Genomic DNA, 25,466 nt, shown 5'->3' with positions numbered 1-25,466 from the left:
CGCTCTTCACCACCCTTCCCCGCTACTTCCGGCCCTCACCGAACGCCCTCAACGCGCTTGCGCCGTTTTGATAGGCTTTTCGAGTACAAGAAATCTGAGCGCTGCTTCCCAGGAACCGCCCCCGCCTCCTCTTCGCCCCGCCCACGCCTTACTGGCCTCTCCTGAAATCTCGCGAGGGTTGGTGAGCGTCCGTATTTTGCGGGCAACTAGCTTTCCCAGCTGCTGTAATTGCAGCTGCGGGAGAAATTGGAGCTGCTGTAGTCGGCGTGCCCCCCCTCCCCGACTGAGGAGAGCCACCGTCTCTTCTCTCGCTCTCCTCGTACACCTATCGCCGGGAGCGGCGGCAGCAACAGTCCCTGAACCCACCGGCGCCTCTTCAGGCGGCCGCACTGCTGGTCATTCCCTCAGTCCGGCAGCTGCCGGCGGCCCCCTGCCACTGTCCGGCTCCTCACTTCAGATCGTCTGCTCCCTCCTCATCCTCCCCCGGGACCCAACTCCCCACGGCCTCCCCACGGGTGGAGGACGACGAGGAGGAGACGAGAGTCACCCTCCCTCCAGGCGGCGCCGGCTCCCTCACCCGCGGGTGTGTCTTATAAATGGCGTCGGAAAGCGACACCGAGGAATTCTTTGACGCCCCTGAAGATGTGCACCTAGGGGGCGGCTACCCTGTAGGGTAAGTAACCGGAGCCATGGCCCACAAGCCGGGCGTCCCCGTCCCCTGGCTTCCCCCGTGCCTTCCCCCCCTACACCCCTCCCAGGGCCCGCTGTGTCCGCCACCGCTGCTCCTCTCCGCCTCCCTCGGGCACTTAAGAGAGAGTCGGGGGAGGGCGATTGGCCACTTCGGGCAAACCCTCCTCTTTTCCCAGGTGAACGGCCCCAGGGGTTCCTTTCTTGTCTTGTCCAGCTTTCTAAGAGGTGGGACAGTTTACGAACCTGAGAGCCGGAGATTTGTATTTGTGGGGTTCAGAGCTTACTTTGGAAACATCCGCTTTAGCCTTGGGGGCCATAGTTTAAAGGAGCAGCAACAGGAGAAATTACAGTGCCCAGTTTTTTTTTCTTTTGCCGCTAACTTAGCTATTCGTTTCAGAGGTGACTGTACCTCTCCCTATTTTGCCTTCTTCGTTGCACAGAAAGAAAAGGAGCGGAGCGCGGGGTGGGGGGGAAGATTGGGTGTTTACTTAGGCAAGTCCTCTAGGTGATGTACTCTAGATCCACGGTGTTTTAGTAAAATAGCACCTTGCCGTGAGGCAAAGGAAATCGAAGACAAGGTCCTTTGCCATTAGGGAGAATGCGGTCTTAAAAGGGTAGCCGGACATAAATGTGCACAACCGACTACAGAGATACAAACAAGTGCTGAGTAATCTGTGGTTAGGAGAGCCACAGCTTTGTGCTCTTTATCTAATTCTGCAAGATGTTTTAGTGGTGATTAATACGGGAGATTCTGAGTAGGAAGTAGAGTAGTTGGAATGCTTCGCTTGCCTGGGACTTCTACTTAACGCACTCCTCCACTTTTCAAAGTTGGAATATGTTTAAAGCGATTTCACCGAACTCTTCTACTGGGCTTGTGTGGAACTAGAGGCAGTGAAATATATTTTCATGCTATAAGAACTTGAAAATCGGTAAAATTTGTATGTTAATGGAAGTCACTGATATGGTTCCAGGAGTCAGCTGCCTTCAATTTGCAAGCTTACCCGTGGAAGAAATATCTTAATGCAAATAATGTTATCTGTACATTCTAGAAGTGGTTCTAAAACCTAATATGTATTATATATAATATATACCTCAAAAGTTACAGCAACAAAATCAGAGAGAACTTTCTACGTTGGTAGATCGCTGATGAGTGTGTTTCCACCAACCTTCAAATCACTGTTATGGGATTTGGGGGCTGCAATGGCCAATCTTAAGATAGCATTGAATCTCCTTCAAGTTCAATATATGAAACAAGTTCATAGCTAGATGTTAGAGGATAGAAAATTCACTTGGATTACCAAGTACATTGGAGCCCCCTGAAATTAAATTTTGTCTTTGTGGTATTCCCTTTAAAGTAATGAACTGTCAATTCAGGTTAAATAAGAGACCTAATCCTTTAGTTGTTTGTGTGTGTGTGTGTGTGTGTGGAGGGGGAAGGGAAATAACCGTCGACATATATGATTTAATCAATTTAGAGCTATGTGAATATTGTTCCTTTTCAATGAATATAACAGATTTAAGTTTGAAGGACAGCTACATCAGGACCTGTGTAAACTGCCTAGTAGTCCAGTACCTGGCACAGAGAAAGAACTGCAATGTTCATTCCCTTCCCTTCCTTTTTTGGGATTAGCAAATTTAACTTCACACAGTGCTTACTTTGGGAGGAAGTATGCAGAACTTGGAGTTATTTAACATATCCAAACCGAGTGAGTCATTTTGATAGAATTGATAGAGTCACTTATTCCCTCGTGGGATAATATAGTTTCTCAAGCACTTTGATCCTTTGATATGCTAGGTGAAAAGTAAAAACATCTCTTGGGACCCAGCCTTCTGATTTTAACTCTAACCTGCCTATATATTGAGAGTGTTGAGCTCTGTGGATAAAACTACTGTTAGTCTGTGAATTTTTCAGCTCCATCCTGCGTTAGTGAGGGGATTTGGAAGAGAATTAGACTCATCTGGAGAATTGCATCTGAAAAGAACTAGCAGTACTGGGAGGACTGCACAAGGTTGGCATCGTTAGCATTTCCTCTGTCCTTTGTGACAGTTTTTGTCATTTTGCATAAGGTACTGTGAGGAGACTTGGCTGGGTAACTAACAACCCAGAAATGCAGTGAGAAATCTTGATTTGTGGAAACACATGGTATCACTAGATATCTGGTCATTAGAAGTAGCCTCTCTCCCTTGAGATACACTTGGAGTAGCATACCATACAAACTCTAAGAGGTTAACAGACTGAGTTTGGGCACTTTAAGAAATGTTCCTTGCATTGCGCGTTCTAGAGTACACAGACCATTTCACCAAATTGTAGTAAACTGAGTAGACTGTTGAGAGTTATCTCGTGTTTTGTTAATCAGCAGAATCCAGATAAACAATCCGTTTCCTAAAATTGATTTATTTCTTCTTTTCTCCCTCCAGTGGTGTCTTCAGCTTTGTTATTCTACTCTTTGAAAGCAAATTTAATGTTAAAAATAAGCCCAGTTGTTTATAGAAAGGCTTGATTCAAATGCACCCTACTATAACACAGTGGCAGATCATCTCCACTTGTACAGCTTTGCAGTGTACATCAGTTATAATGCTTTATTTTGATTGGTATTTTAAGTCAGGTTTCCTTATTCTTATCTCCGTTTTAATGAGAAACCTTAGGCTCAGAGAGGTTAATGAATTGGCCTAGGAGACACAGCTTATAAGTGAAAGCTGGGATTTGAAACCAGTTCTTCGGACTCCTACTCCAGTATTTTTTCTAGTACATCATAGCTGCCCCATACTGGGTGTGTGCTGTGTGTGTGTGTGTGTGTGTGTGTGTGTGTGTGTGTGTGTGTGTGTGTTTTATACAGGGTAACCTCCTCCAAGAGATGCTGGAGTAAAATGCTTTAGGACCAACTTGCTAAATTGAACTGATGCATATATTTAGAACTAGCAGCACAAACTTTTCAGTTCTCTTGGCTAGAAATTCCCACTTTCTCTTTCAAGAATGTGTATCTTGTTTTGTCAGATAGGAATGTTATAAGATCATAGCATGTTACAGCTGGAAGGGACATCTAGTTAAACTCCTTCATGTAAAATGTTGTGAAAGCCAAAGCCTGGAAAAAGTAAACTGACTTGTCCAAGGTATCACAGCAAACTAATGGCAAAGTTAGGACTAGAATCCAGATCAGTTTCACAGTCTAGAGTTCTTTTCTGCTATCGTGCTGTCTTTTGATAAAGCAGGAAAGGGAGGAGGAAGTTTGGTATAAGTAGAAAAAAGCCCTGGACTATGAGTCATTTCATTTCCTCATCTTTAATTCGAGGAGAGTTTAACAGACTGGATGGTATTGGGTACATGATTCGAGATCCGTAGATTTGAAATTAAATATTTACTGGATAAATTATATATGAAATGAATGTTCCTGCTAATTTGTGTGGATTATACATACACCTACTAAAGGCTAGCACTGAAACATAAAATTAAATGTGACATTTTGAGCATTCTTTATTTTTGTGTTGGCAACCAGAATATTTGTATTTTGGCTATACTTGTAATCAGCTATACATATACATATATCCCCATATCTCTTCCCTCTTGCGTCTCCCTCCCTCCCACCCTCCCTATCCCACCCCTCTAGGTGCTCACAAAGCACTGAGCTGATCTCCCTGGAGTCACAGTATATTATTTTAGATTGGAGTAATGACAAAATCTTGATTTTTAAGTTGTGAGAACTGAGATCAAACTGCCCCAAAGAATTGTTTGGTCTGAAAAGTAAAAAGTTGCATAGCTGCCTTTGTTGAAAACTCAGCTTCTCACTTAGGCATCAGAAACATTTCTCTCTGAATTGAAAATTGATACAAGTTTCAATTAAAAAGGCCTTGGAAGGAAGGCTAGAATGGTAACATTTTTAGAGTAGGAAGGGACAGGAGATCATTTAGCCCAGCCCTTCCATTTAACTGAAAGAGAAACCTAGGCTCAGACAGGGGAAGTGACGCATCGCTGATTAGGGGCAAGTTCAGAACTAGAACCCAGGTCTCCTGATTCTTCATTTATACCGTGATGCCTTGTCTGCAGAAGGAGGGAAAGTGTTACCAGGTATCCCTGCTGTAGGTTTCTGGCACTTACCCTGTTAGTGGGACTCCTAAGATGGTCAACTGCTATCTACCATGATTCTGTTTCTTTCATGCCTTTCTGTCAGAGGACGTGGACTGTTCTAGGATCCTAACTTTTGTCCACTAATTTTCTCCAAGTCAGGATGAAAAACGGTGACAGAATAGCTAATCTAAGAACAGGGATGGTTATTTGTTTTGTTTTGTTAGTGTCAGTCACAGTATATTATTTTATTTATTTATTTATTTTAACATCTTTATTGGAGTATAATTGCTTTACAATGGTGTGTTAGTTTCTGCTTTTAACAAAGTGAATCAGTTATACATATACATATATCCCCATATCTCTTCCCTCTTGTGTCTCCCTCCCTCCCACCTTCCCTATCCCACCCCTCTAGGTGGTCACAAAGCACGGAGCTGATCTCCCTGGAGTCACAGTATATTATTTTAGATTGGAGTAATGACAAAATCTTGACTTTTAAGTTATGAGAACTGAGATCAAACTGCCCCAAAGAATTGTTTGGTCTGAAAAATAAAAACTTGCATAGCTGCCTTTGCTGAAAACTCAGCTTCTCACTTAGGCATCAGAAACATTTCTCTCTGAATTGAAAAGTGATACGTTTCAATTAAAAAGGTATTTGTGTGCTATGGGTTACTTAAGGAAAGAGTCCTTAAAAATGGCTGTTCATGGTTTGGCACTTAAGCATAAATTGTATTTAATCATGGATTATATTTGATTGCTCTTGGCTTTGTGGATGATAGAAATATATTTACATATGCTGTTTTATCACACCCATGTAGCATCATATAGAAGTGTGGGGGGGAACCTTCTGCATATTAATTAGTAAATTCAAGCTCTAAATTTAGTGGCCTCAAACTGTCAGTTTGGTGACCCATCGAGGTGGGACAGTCTGAACCAGTACTGCAATTTGGGGGCTCAATTTGAATCTGTACAAACTCCTGTAAACGGAAAACTTTATTCTGTTCTTATGATAACCTACTTCATAAAATAGGGTAGATAAAATTTGATCTTTAAAAATCTTAAAAACCTAGATTTAGGATGTTGACCATTCAGTGGTGATCCTACAGAACAAAAAATAACTTCTAATTGTTGATGTTTGAGACTTGTATAACCTTTACATTACATGACAATCCATGTGTTCTCTTTGGTTCATTGTTTTGATTTTGACAAAGTCAGGTGAATTTGCCGGGCAAGCACCTTGAAGAGGCTGTTTGTTTCCTCCTCACACTCTGCCTGCAGTTCTGGTAATTACTTCCTGGGGTATGGAGGAAAGGAGTGGTGGTGGTGGTGGTGGTGGAGGAGGTGATGGAGATGGAGTAGGTGGTGAAGGTAGCCCCAGCAGCCAAGATAGAGAGATCAGGTTCTAAGGCAGCTTCTGGGGCATGGGTAACTGAGACCAGACAAATCATACTATTTAGCATTGTTTTAGGTACATGCCTACACAGTGAATTCAACAACCCTTTCTGTAAGAGATTAATAGCCTATAAGAATTACCTCAAACAAAATTTAAAGTAATAAAAATTGTAGGTATTTAACCTGAATTGATAGTTAACCTACATTTGTTTTCTACCCAGAGCTAAGCTAATTTCTACAAACTTTGACAAGGTTTATTCCCCCCTAGCTGTCAGATATTATTCTGCTAACAAGCTAAACCTTTAATTGGGTGCTTTCCTTACTCTTCAGAGCGGAACCTTATCTATTCTCTTATTTCAAACTGAGCAGTCTTTGTGTTAGTCTGTCATCTCGTGATTCAAGATTGTGGAAAAAGCACATAAGACATAATGTGGGCCTCATACCTGATGGCAACCCCAATGTTTTTCCCCATTCAGTATACAAATTTATCTTGGTTACTATAGCAACCAACCTATCAGTTATTCTTCTAGCTCTTTTGCCTTCTCAGATACTAGGATTACCATATAATCAGGTTCTGCTAAAGCTCTTCAGGTCTTAGCATTTTATTACCAACCGCAGCTGTCTGGCAGTTTACAGCTTGGCATTCCATTAGTGTCAGTTGGTTTTAAGTCCACAAAACCTTTTTGTCTCCAAACATTTTAAACATACAGAATTTAACAGGAACATGTTTAGGCAACATTTTTCTCATACTAATTTTCTCAGTTCCCTTGTTAGTCATTGTCTTGAAGACTGAATGCATTACATCACTGGCATCCAGTGGCCATCCATTTGTCATATCAGCTAGAATAAACTTCAAGATCAAGAGTGACCATTTAAGAAATATATGCAAATGTGAAGTGACTTAAAAGTACCTTGATTCATCAGCAACTACCAAATAAATAATCTGGCCTCTAACAAAAATGATTTCTGTAGGTTGTAGAAAGAATGTTTGGACCTTTCATTCTAATTTGAGAAAACAGTTTAGAAATTTAATAGGAAAGGTTATCTTTCTTTTGCAGCCTTTGAATAAACGGGAAAAGAAAGGTAAAGACTGCATAGTTGTATGGGTCTTTATTATGTCCTTCTATTTTTTTTTTTTTTGCAATACGCGGGCCTCTCACTGTTGTGGCCTCTCCCGTTGTGGAGCACAGGCTCCGGACACGCAGGCTTAGCAGCCATGGCTCACAGGCCCAGCTGCTCTGCGGCATGTGGGATCTTCCCGGACCGGGGCATGAACCAGTGTCCCCTGCATCGGCAGGTGGACTCTCAACCACTGCGCCACCAGGGAAGCCCGTGTCCTTCTATTTTTTTATCTCTTAAAAACTTCAGAATTCAAACAACTAAAATAGTTTTAAGTTATAAATATGTTTTGCTAAAAATAAGGATGTTGAAGAAATATTTAGGATATATAAACTGGTAGTTTATATATTAGTGTTTGTGTTAATGTTTGTTTTTGGTGCTCATGCTTGTTAATATTGTATGGTATAGTAATAACTTCTAAATATGCATAATTAATCTCAGTTTAACTGAGGTGGTTAATCTTTTAGTCATTTAGCCAATATTGGTATCCGTTTCTGTACACAATTGTAATGTAAGTAATTGTTACAGCTACTGCTTTGGGCAGCACAGATCTAGAATGTTCTGTCACCACAGGACGTTCTCTTGGGGAGTGCTGCTGATGCCTCCTGGTGGGGGCGGCTGGAGAGATGCAAGTTGGGCTATGTTGGCTATCCCTGTCTAAAAGGCAGGTAAGAAGATATTGGATCCGCTCTCTGCATTTTATGCCATGTTTCGCCAGGAACTCAGTCTGTTTTGTTTTACCAAACCTCGAGCTGGAGCACATGGTTCGGGCAAGGATAGTTCTTACATATTTGTAAATTGATTTATAGCAGTCTTAAAAGACATAAAAAGTGAAACCACATTTGGTTAAGCATTTAAAAAATATATATATCAAAGTAGAGTTCTCTTAAGATATTGTGTGTACTTTTCAAAAAGTGTTTGTCTTTCTGAATTAGAATATTATGTAGTGAGCTTGTAAGTTTGTGAAATGATTAAATTAAAATTTCCTGGCTTGAATTTTTATTTAAATCATATTTGAATGGTTTCATTTTAATATTAGTTTATACTATTCAGAACTCTGGCTACCAAATTCTGATGATGCCCCAAGGAGAACTTTATTTTCATTGTATAAATAGGCTTAAGAGCAGAAAAGATTTTACTTTATCCACAGGATCCTAATCCTTAAAATTTTTAAAAAGAAGGGGGAGGGGAGGATAAAATTTTTTTCAAAAAGGGCCAAGGATGAAGCATAAAAGTTTTGGAAACTACTGACAGAAAACTTTAACAATGTTTTCCAGTAGGCAGCCTGTACAGAGCAACCCATACCTGTTTAAAACCTACTTGACCACTCACTACTAATTGTAATAGACTATTCCAGTACAGATTCATTGAACCATGGGCATTCTTATGAACCACAGGTCAAGCTCTCTAGAGGACCAATAAATAGAATATAGAACTGTATTCAAACCCACTTTCTCAGAAGCAGGCATCCTGGTTACTAAGTAGGCTCAAGAGAAGAGGTAGGAGTGTTTCTTTCTGGCATTGCTCTTGAACTGGAAAGACTAGCCATGGATGAACTTAATGTCCATAATCCTCTTTTAAATTTGTTCCTGCAAGTCTTTATTTAAATTGGGAGACTGAGGAAATTATCTTTCTAGTTATTAGCAGTACTATTAACAATTTGTGTGTTTTTTTAAAAAATCATTATTTTAAAATATACCTATCTACCCAAATGGCAGGTGGTTTGAAGGTTCCACCCCATTCACCCCCAGCTTTCTCCTTCCTAGCTTACCTCAAGGACATTAGTACAGAGATTCCCCAGCATAATGACTTGCTGTTCCTTACAACTGAGAAGGAACAGTGATGGATGAAATATAATGAATGAGTGGGTCTTTGGGAAGGAATAAGGGAAAGATTGGTTAAATTGGATATAGCGGATGCATTGCTAAGTGGGAGGTTAAATTGGATATAGCAGATGCATTGGTAAGTGGGATTGGTTAGTGTCACAGGTGGGGTAGGTCATTGGATTAGCAGAAGATAGGTGAGCGGAATGAATAGGTAGTTTGATAAAACTAGTACCTTTGTGAGTGAAAGTGAGTGGGTTTGTCAGTATTTTGCAATTGGTATTTTATCTTTATTGGATTGGCTTTAGAGATTAAGGCTAATGACTGAGATCAGTCTTTTTTCCTTTAAGTGAACTTTACTATGCCTATTTTTATCCCAGGTCATACCTCCTGGTTGTTGACTTTTAACCTTTGCCTTACTTCCCAGCGTAGAGAGGAGGTGTCTGCAGTTGATGTGTAGCAGCTACAAAAGGTTTAGGAGGCGATACGATGCTCTATGGTGTTCCACTTCTCTTCACAATTTCTTCTACTTTTGAACTTCCTGGTTCTCTGAAATCTTCACTCCCTTCCCCCATCCCTATACAGTTCCTATAAGAGTGAAGGGAAGAAATGGAGGGGGCTGAGACAAGGACAGTGGTTTGGATTTATGGGACCTTTATAACTTGGGGACATCCTGTACTCAGTAAATATTAAGTGTTAACAGTGAAGCCTTGGGAAGTGTTGCCAGTTATCCTGCAGTCATATCAATTCCTTGTTACCAACTTTCTTTTTTCCAGGAATGAATGTATTCCCAATAAGAAAGAAATAATATAGTACTGCATGTTGTTAAACATGCAAAGAATGGTAATGCCATACTCTCGATTAATGTTGGGCATTCATTTTCAAAGTACTTTTATTTACATTATCTCTTCTGATTTATCCTGCAATTCTGTAAGATAGGACGATTTTTGTGAGCTAGGTAGGGCAGTTATTATGCTAATTTTGCAAATAAAAAAACAGCTCAGCATAAATGGGGGTCAGCCAGCAAAAGTGGAATTTCACTAATTTGTGGTAATTAGATGATGGTTTTGAATGGAGATGTAAAACATTAGGTTCCTCCCACTTTACTTTTCTAAACTATAAACATTTTTCGATGTTATATTTTAAATGTGAATTATTAGAATGATGAGGCTGACTCTCCTGCCATTTGGGTATGCATAATTCACTGTTGAAAACAACAAAAAGCGGTATTTTTTATGCTTTTCTTTTGAAGCTTTGACGGAATTGATTATGGTACGATAGCTATGTCAGAAAATGACCTTGCTACTGAAAGAGCTGGAATCCCAGACACTGCTAACTGCATTTCAAAGGGTATGTTCTTTGTTCCTAAGGGAAAAACCCCTCAAGATGTGAGACACTGCTGACTTGGGCTTCTGTGCCTCATCAAAAAGTCTTGAGCACAGATTTTTTTTTTCCGTAATTGTTTTGTAGATTGTTGTCAGTTGTTTAGAAACACAATGTTTCTTTATTTTTTTTCCCTTCCCCTTCAAAGGTATTTTCTAGCAGTCACAATGAATGCATGTGGGAGTTTTTAATATTTTCCAGCTAATCAGACCTCTTTTGGCTATCAAATTAATGGGAAAAATACATTCCTAGTAGCTAATTAGAAAAATTACATTCTCAGTAATTACTATTTAAGATGTAAATAAGGATGAATAATCTCTTTAATAATAAACTTGGCCTACAGATTGTTTTATGTAGGTAAGCATTCTGGGTAATTTGAGATTTTTCTAGAATATTTATGAAGTTTTTAATACATGTTAAAGAATGCAGAAGTAGAAATTCAGATACATAAAGCATAGAAGTAGAATTTATAACCTAAAGTACTTAATTACTGAAATATGTCCAATTTTCTATTATTCATGATATTGAGGGAGAACATGAATAATTAAATGTTACCAGTTACACCAAAACCTCAGTTCAGTCATTAGTTTACAACTTCCTTTCCCATCAAACCTTTTATCAGAGATAACAGTAATTTTTTTTCTGTAATTTAAAAAACAAAATAAATGGTTTAGTTTGAATTTTTGTTCCTCTGCCCATCTTTGGTGATAAGTAGTGAACTCAAAAAGAGAAAAGCAAAGAATCTCAAAGTCTGAATAATCAGTTCATTGATAATAGAATTGATTTATTTAAATTTTTTAAAAAGGGGGGTTGTGACAGTTTCTCCCTTGGTGGCGCAGTGGTTAAGAACCTACCTGCCTATACATGGGACACAGGTTCAATCCCTGGTCCAGAAAGATCCCACATGCCGTGGAGCAGCTAAGGCCGTGCGCCACAACTACTGAGCCTGCACTCTAGAGCCCCTGAGTTACAACTACTGAAGCCGGTGCGGGCGCCGCAACTACTGAGCCTACACGCTGCAACTGCTGAATCCCGCACGCTCTAGGGCCTGTGTGCTGCAACTACTGAAGCCCATGTGCCTAGCGCCCGTGCTCCGCATCAAGAGAAGCCACCGCCATGAGAAGCCCGTGTACCACAACAAAGAGTAGCTCCCTCTCGCCACAACTAGAGAGAGTCCACAGGCAGCAACAAAGATCCAATGCAGCCAAAAATAATAGAAATTTTAAAAAAAGATTAGTACACCATTGGATGTTTTAGATAACTTACAAAATCATATTAGCACGTTAACTTGATAAAGCTTCTGTAAAGTGGACTGTAGCCCAACATCTTGTTTACTTTTTAAAAAGTAAGTTACAAAGTGATTTAGCATAATTGCATTAGTATTGACTTTTCCAGACAGTCATAAATTTAGTTATCTGTTTCTGTTGCGATTTTACTAGAAATTATTTTAAATCATTAATAGATGTGACTTTCATCTAACCCACTTTGACAAATTGGGACATTGTGATATAGCTGCCCTACCCTGGAGTTACTGCTTGAATGTGGGTATTTATTGAATGATTGTAAACGTGCAGGGTAGAATGTTTTTAGTTTAGAATTCTTGAGTAGGCCCAGGGAACTGATATATTTTTCTGTTTATTTTGTCAATAAATAGATTATCAAGCTATTCTTTCAGGAATATGGCGTAAAACTACATGAATTACATAAATCAGTTTGGAAAAATCAGCTTGTCATTTTAGACAAGATAAAGCTGCTTAAGTTCTACTTTAAGTTTTAATTACTTTCTATATGACTAGAATTATATTTCATTATAAAGTTTCCTTTGATTTCATTATAGATCACTTAAAAATGTTGCCACAAAACCTATATTGAGAAAACATAGAGCCATTGTGCCAAATTTTCTCTCCATCTATTTCTATTAATATCAATGGTAAAATAGTCATTAGGTATTTTAGACATATTCTTCTTCTTGGCTTTCATAGTATTTAAAACCTAAAATGGTCTTTCAAAGGATAATAAAAGTAGTAATTCACATCTTGAGGATTCAGTTAATTCCCTATTAGATAACTGTCATAACTATATTCTCCATTTTTTGTTAATCTTGTTAATAAACCAGTATTGCCATGTATCAAGGGAAACCCCCTTCTGTGGGGGGTTTTATGCTTAGCATGTAATCTAGTAAAACTTGCCATAACAATGTAACTAATTAATAAATACATTCATTAATGATATATACGTATCAATATATACATCTTAATTCCAATGAATGATGCTGCATACCAAATTTTTAAAAATTATGCACCTAGAGCAAGATTTAAAAAATAAAATGGTATCTTATTCTCTAAATTTGAACTGTTCTTAATTTTTCTTCAACCTGAGGTTTGGTTCTGTTTTTGATTTTTGCTTTTTGTTGTTTTCCTGCCTGGCCTAAGTGGGGGAAGAAATCCTCATGTCAGTGTTTTGTGAGCACCAGAAAACCTTTCTGATTACTAGTTTAGACTTAGCACTTTTGTGTTGGTCTTAGTTTGCCATCAGATCTTCCTATTTCAGTTTGCTGGGCTTTAGAAATCAAAACCCTTTAATTACCTGCTTATTTTAATGACTAGCTAGGGCCTTATCTGAGCTCACCTCCTGTTCACCTTAAGGACCTTAGAATCCCAAACCTTTGTACAGGCAAGCTGTTCTTTGCTCTGCTTGATTCAGTTTGTTGATGTACTGCTTAAGCTTATCTTACTTTTATAGTTTCCTGATGGCAAAGGCAAAAAGAGGTGGATAAAAACAAAATCAAGCTATAGGACAATTCTCTGTTAAGCCCTTGGTAGTCACTTTCTATAAGAAAAATGATTGCCAAGCCACCAGCTTTATTCCAGCTGACTCACTCTGTGCTTCCTCCTTCCATGTCATTACTCTTTTTTACCTCCTTAGGAGTCTGTCAGGAATTTTGCAACCTGACAAGAGGCTTCTTCAGAGCCAACCATCTTTTTTTCCTCAGAACCTAAAATGTGAGTCCTCTTACTGACAAAAAAAGAAAAGAAGACCTTGTTAGTCCATTTTTCTGTGTGTTGCCCAATTGTTTTGGTATATTCTTTTCGCCCGGTATAATGAGTAGTCTGGAAATGGAAATGTTAAATGTGAGATCACTCTTATATTTTGTGTAGTGGGTCTTTGAGTTCCTACTTGTTTAGTTGACTGTGAAGCAGGTGGCAAATGTAGGTTTAGTCTGCACATTACTTCCACCCTGTTCTCAGAAGGCTTACAGGTTGTGTTTGTTTGTTTTTCAGATAACCCTCAGGTAAGAGGTAAGAGAAACACCAAACCCAAAAGACAGAAGGATCTGTCTATAGCTAAAGGGTGAGAAACTGGAGGTAGGATGGCTTATGGGATCTGACTCTTTGAAACTACAGAAATTCAGTGTTCTTTTTTAAAGTAGACTTAAGCACTGATTACCCTAAAGCCATAGTGCATGAGTGATGAAGATGGAAAAGATGATTCAATGATTGCCTGGAGAGAAACCACTCGCTGAAGCTCTGAAAAACCAAGTTAGACTATTACAGTAGTCAGCCATGTTTATACCTGATTTCAAAATGTGGGTTTTGCAGTAAGACAGGCAAGGGAATGCAACTGGCTTCTATTTGGGGAATCTATAATCTGTACGGGTTCTTAATACACACTTGTATTGACTGCCATTCAAATTGAGGAGCCATTAGTGCTTCAGGTTGTGGGAGGATGTTGAGACAATTGAAAAGCAAGTTCTACCTCCTATTGTAGAAAGCTCATCAGTTTTTTTAATTGAAAAAGAACGTATCTGAAATATTTCTGATATCGCGTTTATAAAGTGAAGTGTCCTAAAATGACTTTGTAAATACAGTAACCGAATCCATTTTTAATGACAACATAATTTTGATATTTATCCAGAAAGTTGGCTATTGATCTTTATTTGACCTATATAGGTTAACTTCATTTTTAACACGAAGACAAATGATATAAATATCTTTATAAATAATGGTTATAAGTCAGTTTACATATCTAGAGATTTATCAGTTTGTTACAGTAGCCATCTTGTTTTTGTTTTTTTGAGGGGTTCAATCTAAGCCAAAATTATGAAGCTGTTAATAGACCTTACTACTCTGTTTCACTGAGTGTTTTTGAAAAATGTACATAATAGCATATATACAGTATTTGCATTTGGGCATATCCACTGAATGCATTGTCTGGAAAAGCTTTGAGTAAATTCACACATGTGCAATTTTTTTCCCCAGTCAGTGAATGCTGTTGAATACTTAGATTAATATTTATACAATGACATTGGCCATACAATTCCTCCCACTTTGTCCCTTTATCACACACGAACAGATCATAGAATTAATTGTCCACCTAATTATTTTAGGGGTAGGGTAGAGTCGCCAGATAAAATACAGGACTCCCAGTTAAATCCCAATTTCAGATAAACATACTAAAAATAGATTTGTTGTTTATCTGAAATTGGAATTTAACTGAGCAGCCTATATTTATGTTTGCTAAATCTGGCAACCCTAGGTGGGGGAGAAGCAAAAGCAGACTAGTAGGTATGGGCACAGTTGCGAGACTTAAATACAACTGAGTATGCAGTGACAAGGATCGCCTTTTACTCTGATGGGAATACCGAGATTTTTGAGTGCAATGTTAATTTTAAGAGTCCAACTCTTTTTTTCTTTGTAAGTGCATTCCTGAAAACAAAGCTCAGAAATAACAAAACTTAACAATATGTTGTTTAGAGATACATGGCATTTTAAAAATAAAAAAGTAAGGGAACAATAAGTCAAATCTGGGCTAGTGGTTCCCTCTAAGGCAAAAGCAGCAGAATAGGGCAGACAGTAGCTGCCCTGGTCTTGATGCTGTTCTCATTCTCAGGTGACCTAGTGAGTCACAGTTCATTTTATTTGTTGTGCTTCATAATTACATGTATATGCTACATTATACTCTTGTACATATCAAATATAGAATAACAGTTTAAAAGTTAAAACATAGGCTTCAGTGAAAATATTAGCCTATATGCAAAGTTTCACTGCTTGTACTTTCCAAAATAAATCCAAAATCCAAAAGGTAAAGAGGCGTTCATTTCTCTCTTCTCTGGGTTAGCCATCCTTAGTTCTTTATATCATTCTGCTCAGTTTCTGGAACATTCACCAAATTGGTTTCTGTCTTTTGGATATGTTCTGTTTTTTCAGTGTCTCTTTTAAAATGTATCCCAATGATGCACAATATTCTAAAGCGTGCTCTTATCTGTCAGTGGGAAGTAGAGTAGAATTTACCACTCCCCTTGACCTGGACATAATAGTTCTGTTAATTCAGCCTAAGATCACACTAGCTCTTTCAGTAGTCATATCACAGCCTTTACTGTCTGAGCAATCAACAAAAATACCTAAATGTTTCCACATGATTTGTTGTTAAGTCATATCTCCCCAATCATGCATTTTACACTTATCCCTATTACATTACATTCTGTTAAGATTTGGCCCATCCTTCTATCTTGTTAAAATATTTTTGGATACTGTCAGCCAGTATATTCCTTATCCCTCCAACTTTGTGCCAATTGTAAATTTGGTAGATATACCATCAGTTTCCTCATTCAAGACATTCAAATGTCAAGTGGGACAGAACATCAAGTAGGATAGAGTACAATAAAAATTAGTATTTCCTTATGGTTTTTCATTGATCCATTAATCACACCTTGAGTAATGTTCAACCAGTTACAAACCCACCTAAGTGTATTCTAGCCTACATCTCTTTGTTGTCTAAAAGGATATCATGAGAGAATTATAAAATTTAGTGTGTAAATCCAGATTTTTTTGTGTGTGTACAGTATTCCCTTTATATTCTAGGCCAGTAACCCTATCAAAAAGAAATTAGGTTAATCTTGCATGTTTGGCTTTCTGTGAGTGCTTACTGACTCTTAAATGAGTATCCTTTCCCCACGCCTAGGGCCCTTAAACCATTTCACAATGTGTTTAAGAATTTTGCTTGGCATTGACATCAAGTGAATGTTCATAGTTTTTTGCATCTACCTACTTTCCAGTGTTGACTACCAGAGTTTTCCTTAACATCCTCTTGCATCTCTCTGATTCTTCAGAGGTTTTAGAGATTGAACTCTATATAAATTCTCAGAGTATGCTGGGATGTAATTTGGGACAGGAGAACTGAAATCATTTACAGTAGCTAGGTACTTTTATCTCCTTGAATGCTCTGGGATTCAATTTCCTCATTCTGTAATTTGTTTTTCCCTTTCTGGTTTAACTATCAGTAATCTTAATTGGAAAAAAAAAAGAATTGATGCAGGCTTTTACTTTATATTATTCATCCACATATAGGCAGACTGCAGTTTCTTTTTGTTGTTCTGAGTATAAATTAAAATAATGAAAAACTCTGTCTCTGGTATTTTTTTAAATCCGCGCACATTTTGAGCACCAGTCTTTTCTGATACTGTTCTTATAGGTTTTTGTACTTTTCCTTGGATGTGTGCCCATTCCATCCCTCGGATCTCTTCTGCATGTTCTCCTTTAAAATACTTCTTTTGACATGTCACCATGGAGATGCAATCAACGAAATTCAGACAATGAGAAATTCTAGGGGATGAACAACCTAGTGTCTTTGTTTAAGACTTTTTTTAAGAGCAGTTTTAGGTTCACAACAAAATTGAGAGGAAGGTACAGAGACTTCCCATATACCCCTTCCCCACACACATGTATAGCCTCCCCCATTATCAACGTCCCCCACCAGAGTGATACATTTGTTACAATTGATGAACCTACATTGACACATCCATAATCACCCAAAGTCCATAGTTTACCTTAGGGTTCACTTTTGGTGTTGTAGATTCTATGGTTTTGGACAACTGCCTAATGGCATGTGTCCATCATTATAGTATCATACACATTAGTTTCACTGCCCTAAAAAATCCTCTTCAGAATGAACAGCCTAGTTCCTCAACACATGAACTGCAAGAAATAAAAAAAATGAAAGGAAACCTACTGATTCAAAGAGACATATCAACTGATTATAGCACATGGACCTTATTTGGATACTGATTGAAATGGACCAACTGTAAAAAAAAAAAAAAATTGAGACAATCTGGGAAATATGAATGTTGACTGTGTATAATAGGGAATTGTTAAATTTGATAATAGTGTTGTGGTTATGTTTTAGATATGTACTGAAATTTTTATGGGTAAAAATGAAATAGTTCCTGAGATTTGCTTCAAAATAATCTGGCAGGGGAGTGGAGAGAGGGATATTGATATTGATCACTATTGACCATGGTCAACATGTTGTACATGTGGGTTGATAATATTATTCTCCCAATTTTGTACATGTTTGAAATAGCCATAATTAAAAGTTGGAAAAACTCCCCCAAAATATTTTTTATGGTCACATACATTGTTACTAGCAGATTCAGAACTAAAACTCAGGTCTCCTGATCCCAGCTCATGTTCTTTTACTATGTAGCTAAACTTACAGCCCTTCTACTTCGAGATTGGTGTCATGGTGCCCTTTCAGTCTTTGGGACCCCCTCCCCAAGCCTTCCCTGGAGAATTTGTGGTGGCACTCCTAGATAAGTAAGGCTTTAATAAATGGCCAGTTTCATTTGACCAGCTACCTACCCATGTGAAGCCAAGAAAGAATATTAGACTTATTAGGGTAAATTGACAGGCTGCATGTGTTGCAAGAATCAGCAAAGAGACTTGGGTCCTAATTATTATTAGGCCCTTGATCTTCGCATAGGCTCTAGGAGATCAGGGCCCACGTCTGCTTTTTTCACTACTTTACACCCAGTGCCTGGCACTGTGCTGGTACGAGGTAAGCAGTAGGTAAATGTTGAATGAATGGATTAATTTAACCTTCTTTGGCCTTATTTTCCTCACATGTAAAATGAGATAGTTGGTCTAAATTATTCTTACTTCCTTCAAACATGAAAAAAAAAATATATTCCCTTCCTACTGATTTTTTTAAAAATCCTTTTAGGACTTTGTAAAAAATTACTGTAAATTTCTTTTTAACACTAGGTAACATCATTAGGTAGAATGCTCACTTCTAACACCTGTGACAGAAAACCCACAGTTATGTTGCATCAAAATCTCTTAAAAATAGCCTACTGCTATGCGTCTTCTGTTGGATTGATTTTATTTCTATTAAGTAAATGAATACTGTTCTCAACATTACTAAATTAGAGAGTCAGGTTTAGCAAGTTCCAAACTCAAGCTAAGAGGGTTATTAATAAAATGTTGCATCGCTTGCATATTTTTACCTTTCACTGAAATTGTATTGAATGCAGTATTATTATGTCAGAGTTTATAAAGGATTTGACATTTTGCTTCCTCTGGAAACTTAGTGAGCAACTTTTGGATAAGCTGTAATTATTGTCATCAGATCCAAATCCCAGTGGTTAGCACCTACCTTTGGAAGTAATGACCTTATTCTAATGAAATTTTACCTTAGGTGTCTGAAAGTTATCACTGGATCAGGTCAGAGTTTATAAAAGAAAAAATAATTCCTATACTGCCCTGCAAAGTGACCAGAGCAATGTTTTGATGCCATGTAACATTTTAAAAATAATGAATGTTGCGTAGATACTAAAGTGCATTGGTACTGAACACAAATACCCTAGATGCAAAAGGAAAACTACTATAATTAAAATGCTAAATGGACAGGGACCGGAGAAAGCTTCAGTCACACATTATTTTATACTCAAAGATGAGGTTCGTTAGTATAAACTCAACATAGCGAGTGCATGAAAATAACTTTCTTATAGAAAACAGGATATAATGAATTAAAATATTCTATCTGTATAAGTTGCTGAAATACTAACCTTAAAATTGCTTTTATATTCAAAACCTGAGTGCAAACCACACTAAAAATAAGTATTTGTTCTATAAGCCATGTGGGTTTTTGTTTGTTTTTTAGTAGAATACCAGTACTTGTTTAACTTAGACTTTATTTTGGAGCTGTTTCAGAAATTGTTTTTCATGTTTAAGTTTAATAATATCATTGATAGACATTGTCTTCAATTTCAGAAACTATGCTGCAAAATCAAAGATTTACTGCATTTTTAATTAGTATGAATATGTTGAAAGGTTTTTTTTATGCTATTAGGTGATGAAGGAAGTTTCTCCCATTAAAGTTATATTTTTGTTCAGCTTTGTAAGAAGCACATTTCTTATTTCAATGAAGCTTTGTTAATCATATATTTAAATGTGTCAAAAATATTTGATTTTAAAATATCCTATAATAAAAACTTTTGAAATGAAAATTGAACTTTTGAAGTTCTGATTTTGGTTTGTAAAGGTTTTGTTAAAGTGAGATTAACTACCAATACTTAAATATATCTACCTGTTAACTTCAGTTTTCTTACAGATCTCTCACTTGTGTGGGGTGTAATAAAAGTTATTTTATGTGCTTTTTATGGGAAAAATGTGGGCTTTTTATGGGAAAAATTACTGACCCTAACCTTTGAACAGGAGGAATCTAATATTTAGTATCTACAGAAAATTTTGAAAGAATTTTTCTAGTAAACTAGATGTATCAGAGTATTACCGGACATTTCTGGATGTGTGTGTGTGCGCTGGATTATGTCCATGTTTCCTATAATATATCTCAAATTTAAGGGAAGTCAGAGGTATAAAATTTAGATCATTAATCATGGTATAAAAATTACATCTTCACTCCCAAACTAATGAAGGGTCTTAAAATAAACTTTCCTAAAATTACAGAAACTCTGAAAACCCTTGCTTAAAGGTCTTGCCCCTAGTTGGTTGGGAAAGCCAAGAGTAGAACTTAATTTTCTTGACCTAGTCCCCTATTTCTCCTGTCCCCAAACTCCAACATGAATAGCTATTTTCTTTAGGCACATAATCACTCTGAAATAGTATGTTATTATCTCTACTTTGAAGTTAGAGACTGAGTTACGGAGAAGAGTTGAGTGGTTGTCTGCGGAGACCCTCAGAAGCTCTGGATTCTTCCTTTACCATACAATTCCAGTTTTAAAAACCGGGTTTCCCAGCTCGATGCAGACTAGAAGCAAAAATTAGAAGGGAAGGGGGAAGAAAGCTTTTAAAGGCAGGCACATGACCAGCTATAAGAAGTGACCACTTCTATTGAGGAGGGAGATGCAAAACTATAAAACACAGACATTCCAAGCATAGTAGCCTAGGGTCCTGTAGTGTGAAGGCAAATAAATCCCCTGTACCTTAGGGTCCGTGGAGGGCATTACTGTATTAAAATATAGTGTAGTATTTGAGCACGATAATTACTCTGAGTCAGTAAGAAAGGGAAAATTGTATATCCTTTGTTTAAGAAGGTATTTTCAAGGGAAAGGTTACTGAAACGGCAAGGCTTAGCCTATAATGTACTTATTTACAAGCTGCTTTTGAAATTTGAAATTCAGAAGTACTTAGAACACTTTGAGAAGTTTGGCACTCAAAGAGAGGCTTCATCTCTCTGGCAGTTTTATATATGGAACATTTCATTATTTTATTTCCTAGCAGTGCTAAATCAATTAGGCATTAATTGTAGTTGTTAAAGGCAGATCAGGATTCAAGCCTTTGACTTAATTAGTTTAGTACAACTCAAGAAGCAGCGCTAATTACCTTTACTTTGGTGTTCATTCATAGCACCGCTTAGAATATTCTCATAACCGTCATCTTTTAAGACCTTACACAGAAAAGAGGCAATATTGCAATGTAGTTGAGAGAGTGGACCCTAGAGCCAGACTGCCTAGGGTCAAATTCTGGCCCAGTTATTCACTAGCAGTGCAATTTAAATTACCTCATCTGGGGAAGAGATATGGGAACATATATATATGTATAACTGACTCACTCTGTTATAAAGCAGAAACTAACACACCATTGTAAAGCAATTATACCCCAATAAAGATGTTAAAATAAATAAATAAATAAATAAATTACCTCATCTGACCCAAGCCTCAAGTTTTTTTGTTGTGTAAAATAGGGAAGGTAATATAACTACCTCATTGGAAAGTTGTGAGGACTAAAGAAGCAAAAGCAAGTCAAGTCTTAGCACATTTTTGGCACATGCTTATTATGATGGCCATTGTATAATTATTATTACAAGGCCCCTATTAAGAACATTTCCTGTGGGAATACTAAATAATGACTTACTATTTATTATGGTGAAATGAATTGTTGTTTTCTCATTTTGGCACATGATACAAATCGTTTTAGCCAACTTTGCAAGTTATAAATATGCTTTCACTTTTTACTAGATGCTAATGTTCTATAAATGGATGAAAAAATGTATCACAAAAAATTCCAGTCTTAAAGACTACCCTGTTAAAGACAATTTTAGGCTTAATCAGACTGGAGGAAGCTATGAAATGTTTTACTACCTACCAAGACCTTAACAACTTTGTAACATTTAAATTATGTTTTGAACATGAGTGGCTTTTGTTATTAGTTTTTTGTTTAATGACATCACAAAATGCAAGCAGGATCCCATTTTAATCACCAGCTCAGTATAATCTGGTGTTTTTCATGTTCCCTGTTGTTAAGTAGCCTGGAGCTTTACGGGCTGTAGGGTATCTTTCCTGTATCCAGAAATTGGTCTCAGGCTTCCCACTACTGACAAAGTCCCTTGGAGAAACTTGGTGCACTCATTATTTGTGAGTTTCAATGGAGCAATTCAAAGCTGCTGAGGAAACTACAGCTTATTGTGTGTGCCCATGTGCTCTCTCACTTAATCCTTATAGTAGTCCTATGAAGTGTAGATGTTTTTACCCCTTTTCCAAAGGAGGAGATTGAGGCTTGGGCAAATTAAATGAATTGATCAAGATCACACATAGGGTAAATGGCAGAAGCGGCATTCAAGCAAGATCTATCTGCACATGTTCTTTTCACTGCATTCCCTTGGCTCTCAAAAGGAAGTAATAAATTACTCTTTATAGTTTGTACACAGCTGTATGTAAAGCCCCACCAGAACCAATCTGGACTATTTCCATGTGTGTCAACAGTTGGTCTATAACTTAGATCCTGTGAATAATCAGCTCTTTATGAAACCAGTTACATACAAGAGATAAATGTGGCTCCCTATTCTGTTTTTTGGACAGCTAAAAAACCTGATCAGATTTTTCAAAGTGGGGGTCATGGGGAAGGCAGATTTTCTTTTTCTTGCCTTCTGTACCTCATATGGGGCTTAAGTTTTTTGAAAAACATCTTATTTCCTCTTGTCACTACACCTCTGTGGCAGGTGATTTTTTTTTCTTGATTGACATTCAGAATATGTGCCATATGGAAATTTGAGTCTCTTCAAGGTTTTTTGTTTTTGTTTTTTAAATTTTTGTTATTGAGTGTACTTGTATTATTTTACACATCCTTTTTGTGAAATATTTATTCCTTTTTTTAAAATTGGAATAACCTTGGTCCTAGTCACCTCCGGATAAACAGGATTTTGTTACAGAGCAGTATATGTTTGCCAGGGAAACCAAGTTATTGCGGCTATTAAAATTTTCATTCCTGGAAATTGTCCTTTATTAACATGAAATTATATCGTCCAGGCACTGCAATTAAGTGGGCAGGCACTATTTTATACAGCTACCTTTTTTGTTTTTTAAACAAGCTTTAAAAAACCCCTAAACTGGGATAGTGTCTTAATCATCTTCCTATCTCTAGTCCCTGGTACATGGTAGATGTTCCATAAATGTTTGTTGAATAAAGGGGTTGATTTTCTGTTGAATGGCAAAAGTAATTTTTTTTTATCACACTGTTTTGATTAGAGGTCAAGGATTACTCAATTTGGCACATGAAGAGCATGGGAGTAAGACTCGATGCTTCTCTTGGATCTGCCCCTAACTTAATTTGTGACTTTGGGGAAAGTCACTTAATCTCTCAGCACCTTGGTTTCTTTATCTGTAAAAAGAGGCGCTATGACTAGATGATCTTGAAGGCGCCTTTCAACACAAAGTTGTATCATCTGTGATCACTGCATTTAAAAAATTTAGGAATGGCATATGAATCATTTAAAAGCTTCTTACTGCATAACCCTGATAAGCGGCTGTAAGGGTATGTCTCTCCTTGTGCTTAGAAGCAGATATCAAATTGTTCCTATTCGAAGAAAAATGTAAGGGGATGTGTGAAAATAATTGGTGAAAAGTTACTTTTTAAAATTATTATATCTAGAGCACTCTGTATTTAAGAATAGAGTTTTGCTCCAGTTTAAAAAAAAAAAAGCTGCAAACAAAAATAGGTTATCTCTCTTTAAAAGTAACGTAAATGTCTAATGCATATGAAACTTTTCATCCATACTGTAAATCAAAGAAGCACAAATTAAGACAGCAATAAGATATATTGCCTATCAAATTTGTAAACATTTAAAAATAACACTCATTTTTGGCAAGAAACAGGGACTCAGAGCAATGGGAGTGTATTTAAATTGGTACAACTGTTCTGGAGGGCAATTTGAGAGTTTCTCAAAATGCTGAAAAGTGTGTATACTTTTGACCTGCAATTCCACTTCTAGAGAAATTTATTTTAAAGAAATTTATCATGGAAGAGTACAAAATTTTATTCACATTAATGCTAATTATAGTGTTATATATCTAGGAAGACAAAAGATACAAACTCAAATCTCTTGGTTGTAAGACTATGGGTCACTTTAATTTTCTTCTTTACTTTTTTATGGTTTCTACATCTTCTGTAAATGTTTTTAAAAATATGGGCTTGTCTTTAATGAGTGTGTAGAAGTATTTCCCTTCTCATCTCCACTATTCAACACTTTCTTGCTTTATTTTTGAACAGGGCTCCAGGAAAGGTTGTGATTTCAACATTAAAGGTGAGTTGTGCTTTCTGAAAGTGATAAGTATATTTCTACAAATTGTATACAATTTTCATTCATTTTTCTCTTTTATGTAATTCTTCATTTTCTGCTTTGGCTTTCTATTACTTATTTTTTGCTAAGTAATATTATCATTGTATCTTACTCTAGGTGTGATTAGGTACTCTAGAAATACCTAATTAAATATTGTACTGTAAGGAAGGGACTATAAGTATTTTTTAGATTTCTGCTAATTTTTATTTGGTTTACAATTTTTAGAATAAAAGAACACTATAAAATACTTGTATTTGTGTGTATGTGTGTTTTTAATTGAAAAAGTAATACTTGCATGACAGAAATATGGAGTAACCAAAACACTTGTATACTTCTTATGGGCACATGTATTGGTATCATAATTATATATAAAAATCAATCCTAGCCTTATATTCAAGCAAAGAAGTTTGATATTGAGACATTATGCCAATGAGCACCATTTTAAATACAAGAATATCACCAAACAGAACTATTTACATCAAATAGAATATATACTATATGTCTATGTTTGTGTATGGTTGTGTTTGTGTGTACGTCTGTACATATGTATGTATAATCTCAAACATGCTGTATTTTTTTTTCAGTTTCAGTGTCCCTACCTTCTATTTATACACATTGGATATTGATCTGTTTGATAAATTGTGGTGTATTCATATGGAATATTCTGTAGCAGTGGCTATGAATGAATTAGTTGTACACAATAACATGGATGAATTTCAGCACCATGGTGTTGAGTGGGGGAAATAAAACAAGTCACAGGAAAATACATGTAGGAAGATTCCATTTATATTAAGTCCAAAAGCATGCAAAACTAGAGAATATATTGTTCAGAGATACAAGCATAGTAAAACTATAAAGAATAGCAAGGGAATAATAAACACAAAGTTTAGGATATCAGTCATCTCTCAGGGGGAAAGAATGTAATGGAAATGGAGAAGGACATACAAGAGACTTGAAAGCTAATAGTAATACTGTTCTTTTTCTTAAACTGAGTACTTAAGAAAGGTTATATCATAATTCTTTATTATATTTTATAAAAATTCTTTTATATTAACTATTTAATAAAACCGTTTTAAAAAACAACTCATGGACATGGTTAAAATTCACTCAGTGTGAGGGCTTCCCTGGTGGCGCAGTGGTTGAGAGTC

At 36.9% G+C, this 25,466-nt stretch overlaps 1 protein-coding gene across 3 annotated transcripts in view; it reads left to right on the top strand.

Moving 5' to 3' along the window:
* The first annotated feature begins 221 nt into the window (after positions 1 to 221).
* The window catches only part of WDR44 (WD repeat domain 44), an 82,728-nt gene continuing 57,483 nt past the window's right edge, over positions 222 to 25,466 (top strand). For 2 of the 3 annotated variants that reach the window (XM_007465459.1, XM_007465460.1), the window contains exons 1-2: positions 597 to 673; positions 24,249 to 24,282. In XM_007465459.1, coding sequence (XP_007465521.1) covers positions 597 to 673; positions 24,249 to 24,282 — 111 coding nt within the window. Of the gene's footprint in view, positions 674 to 24,248; positions 24,283 to 25,466 lie in introns of all 3 variants that reach the window. The other variant, XM_007465461.1, reaches the window with a different exon arrangement.

This window comes from Lipotes vexillifer, unplaced genomic scaffold (genome assembly GCF_000442215.2).
Source record: "Lipotes vexillifer unplaced genomic scaffold, Lipotes_vexillifer_v1.1 scaffold560, whole genome shotgun sequence".
In the NCBI taxonomy this organism is placed as follows: domain Eukaryota; kingdom Metazoa; phylum Chordata; class Mammalia; order Artiodactyla; family Lipotidae; genus Lipotes; species Lipotes vexillifer.
Note: the sequence above shows the minus strand (reverse complement) of the source record. Positions and strands in the feature narration are given on the sequence as shown.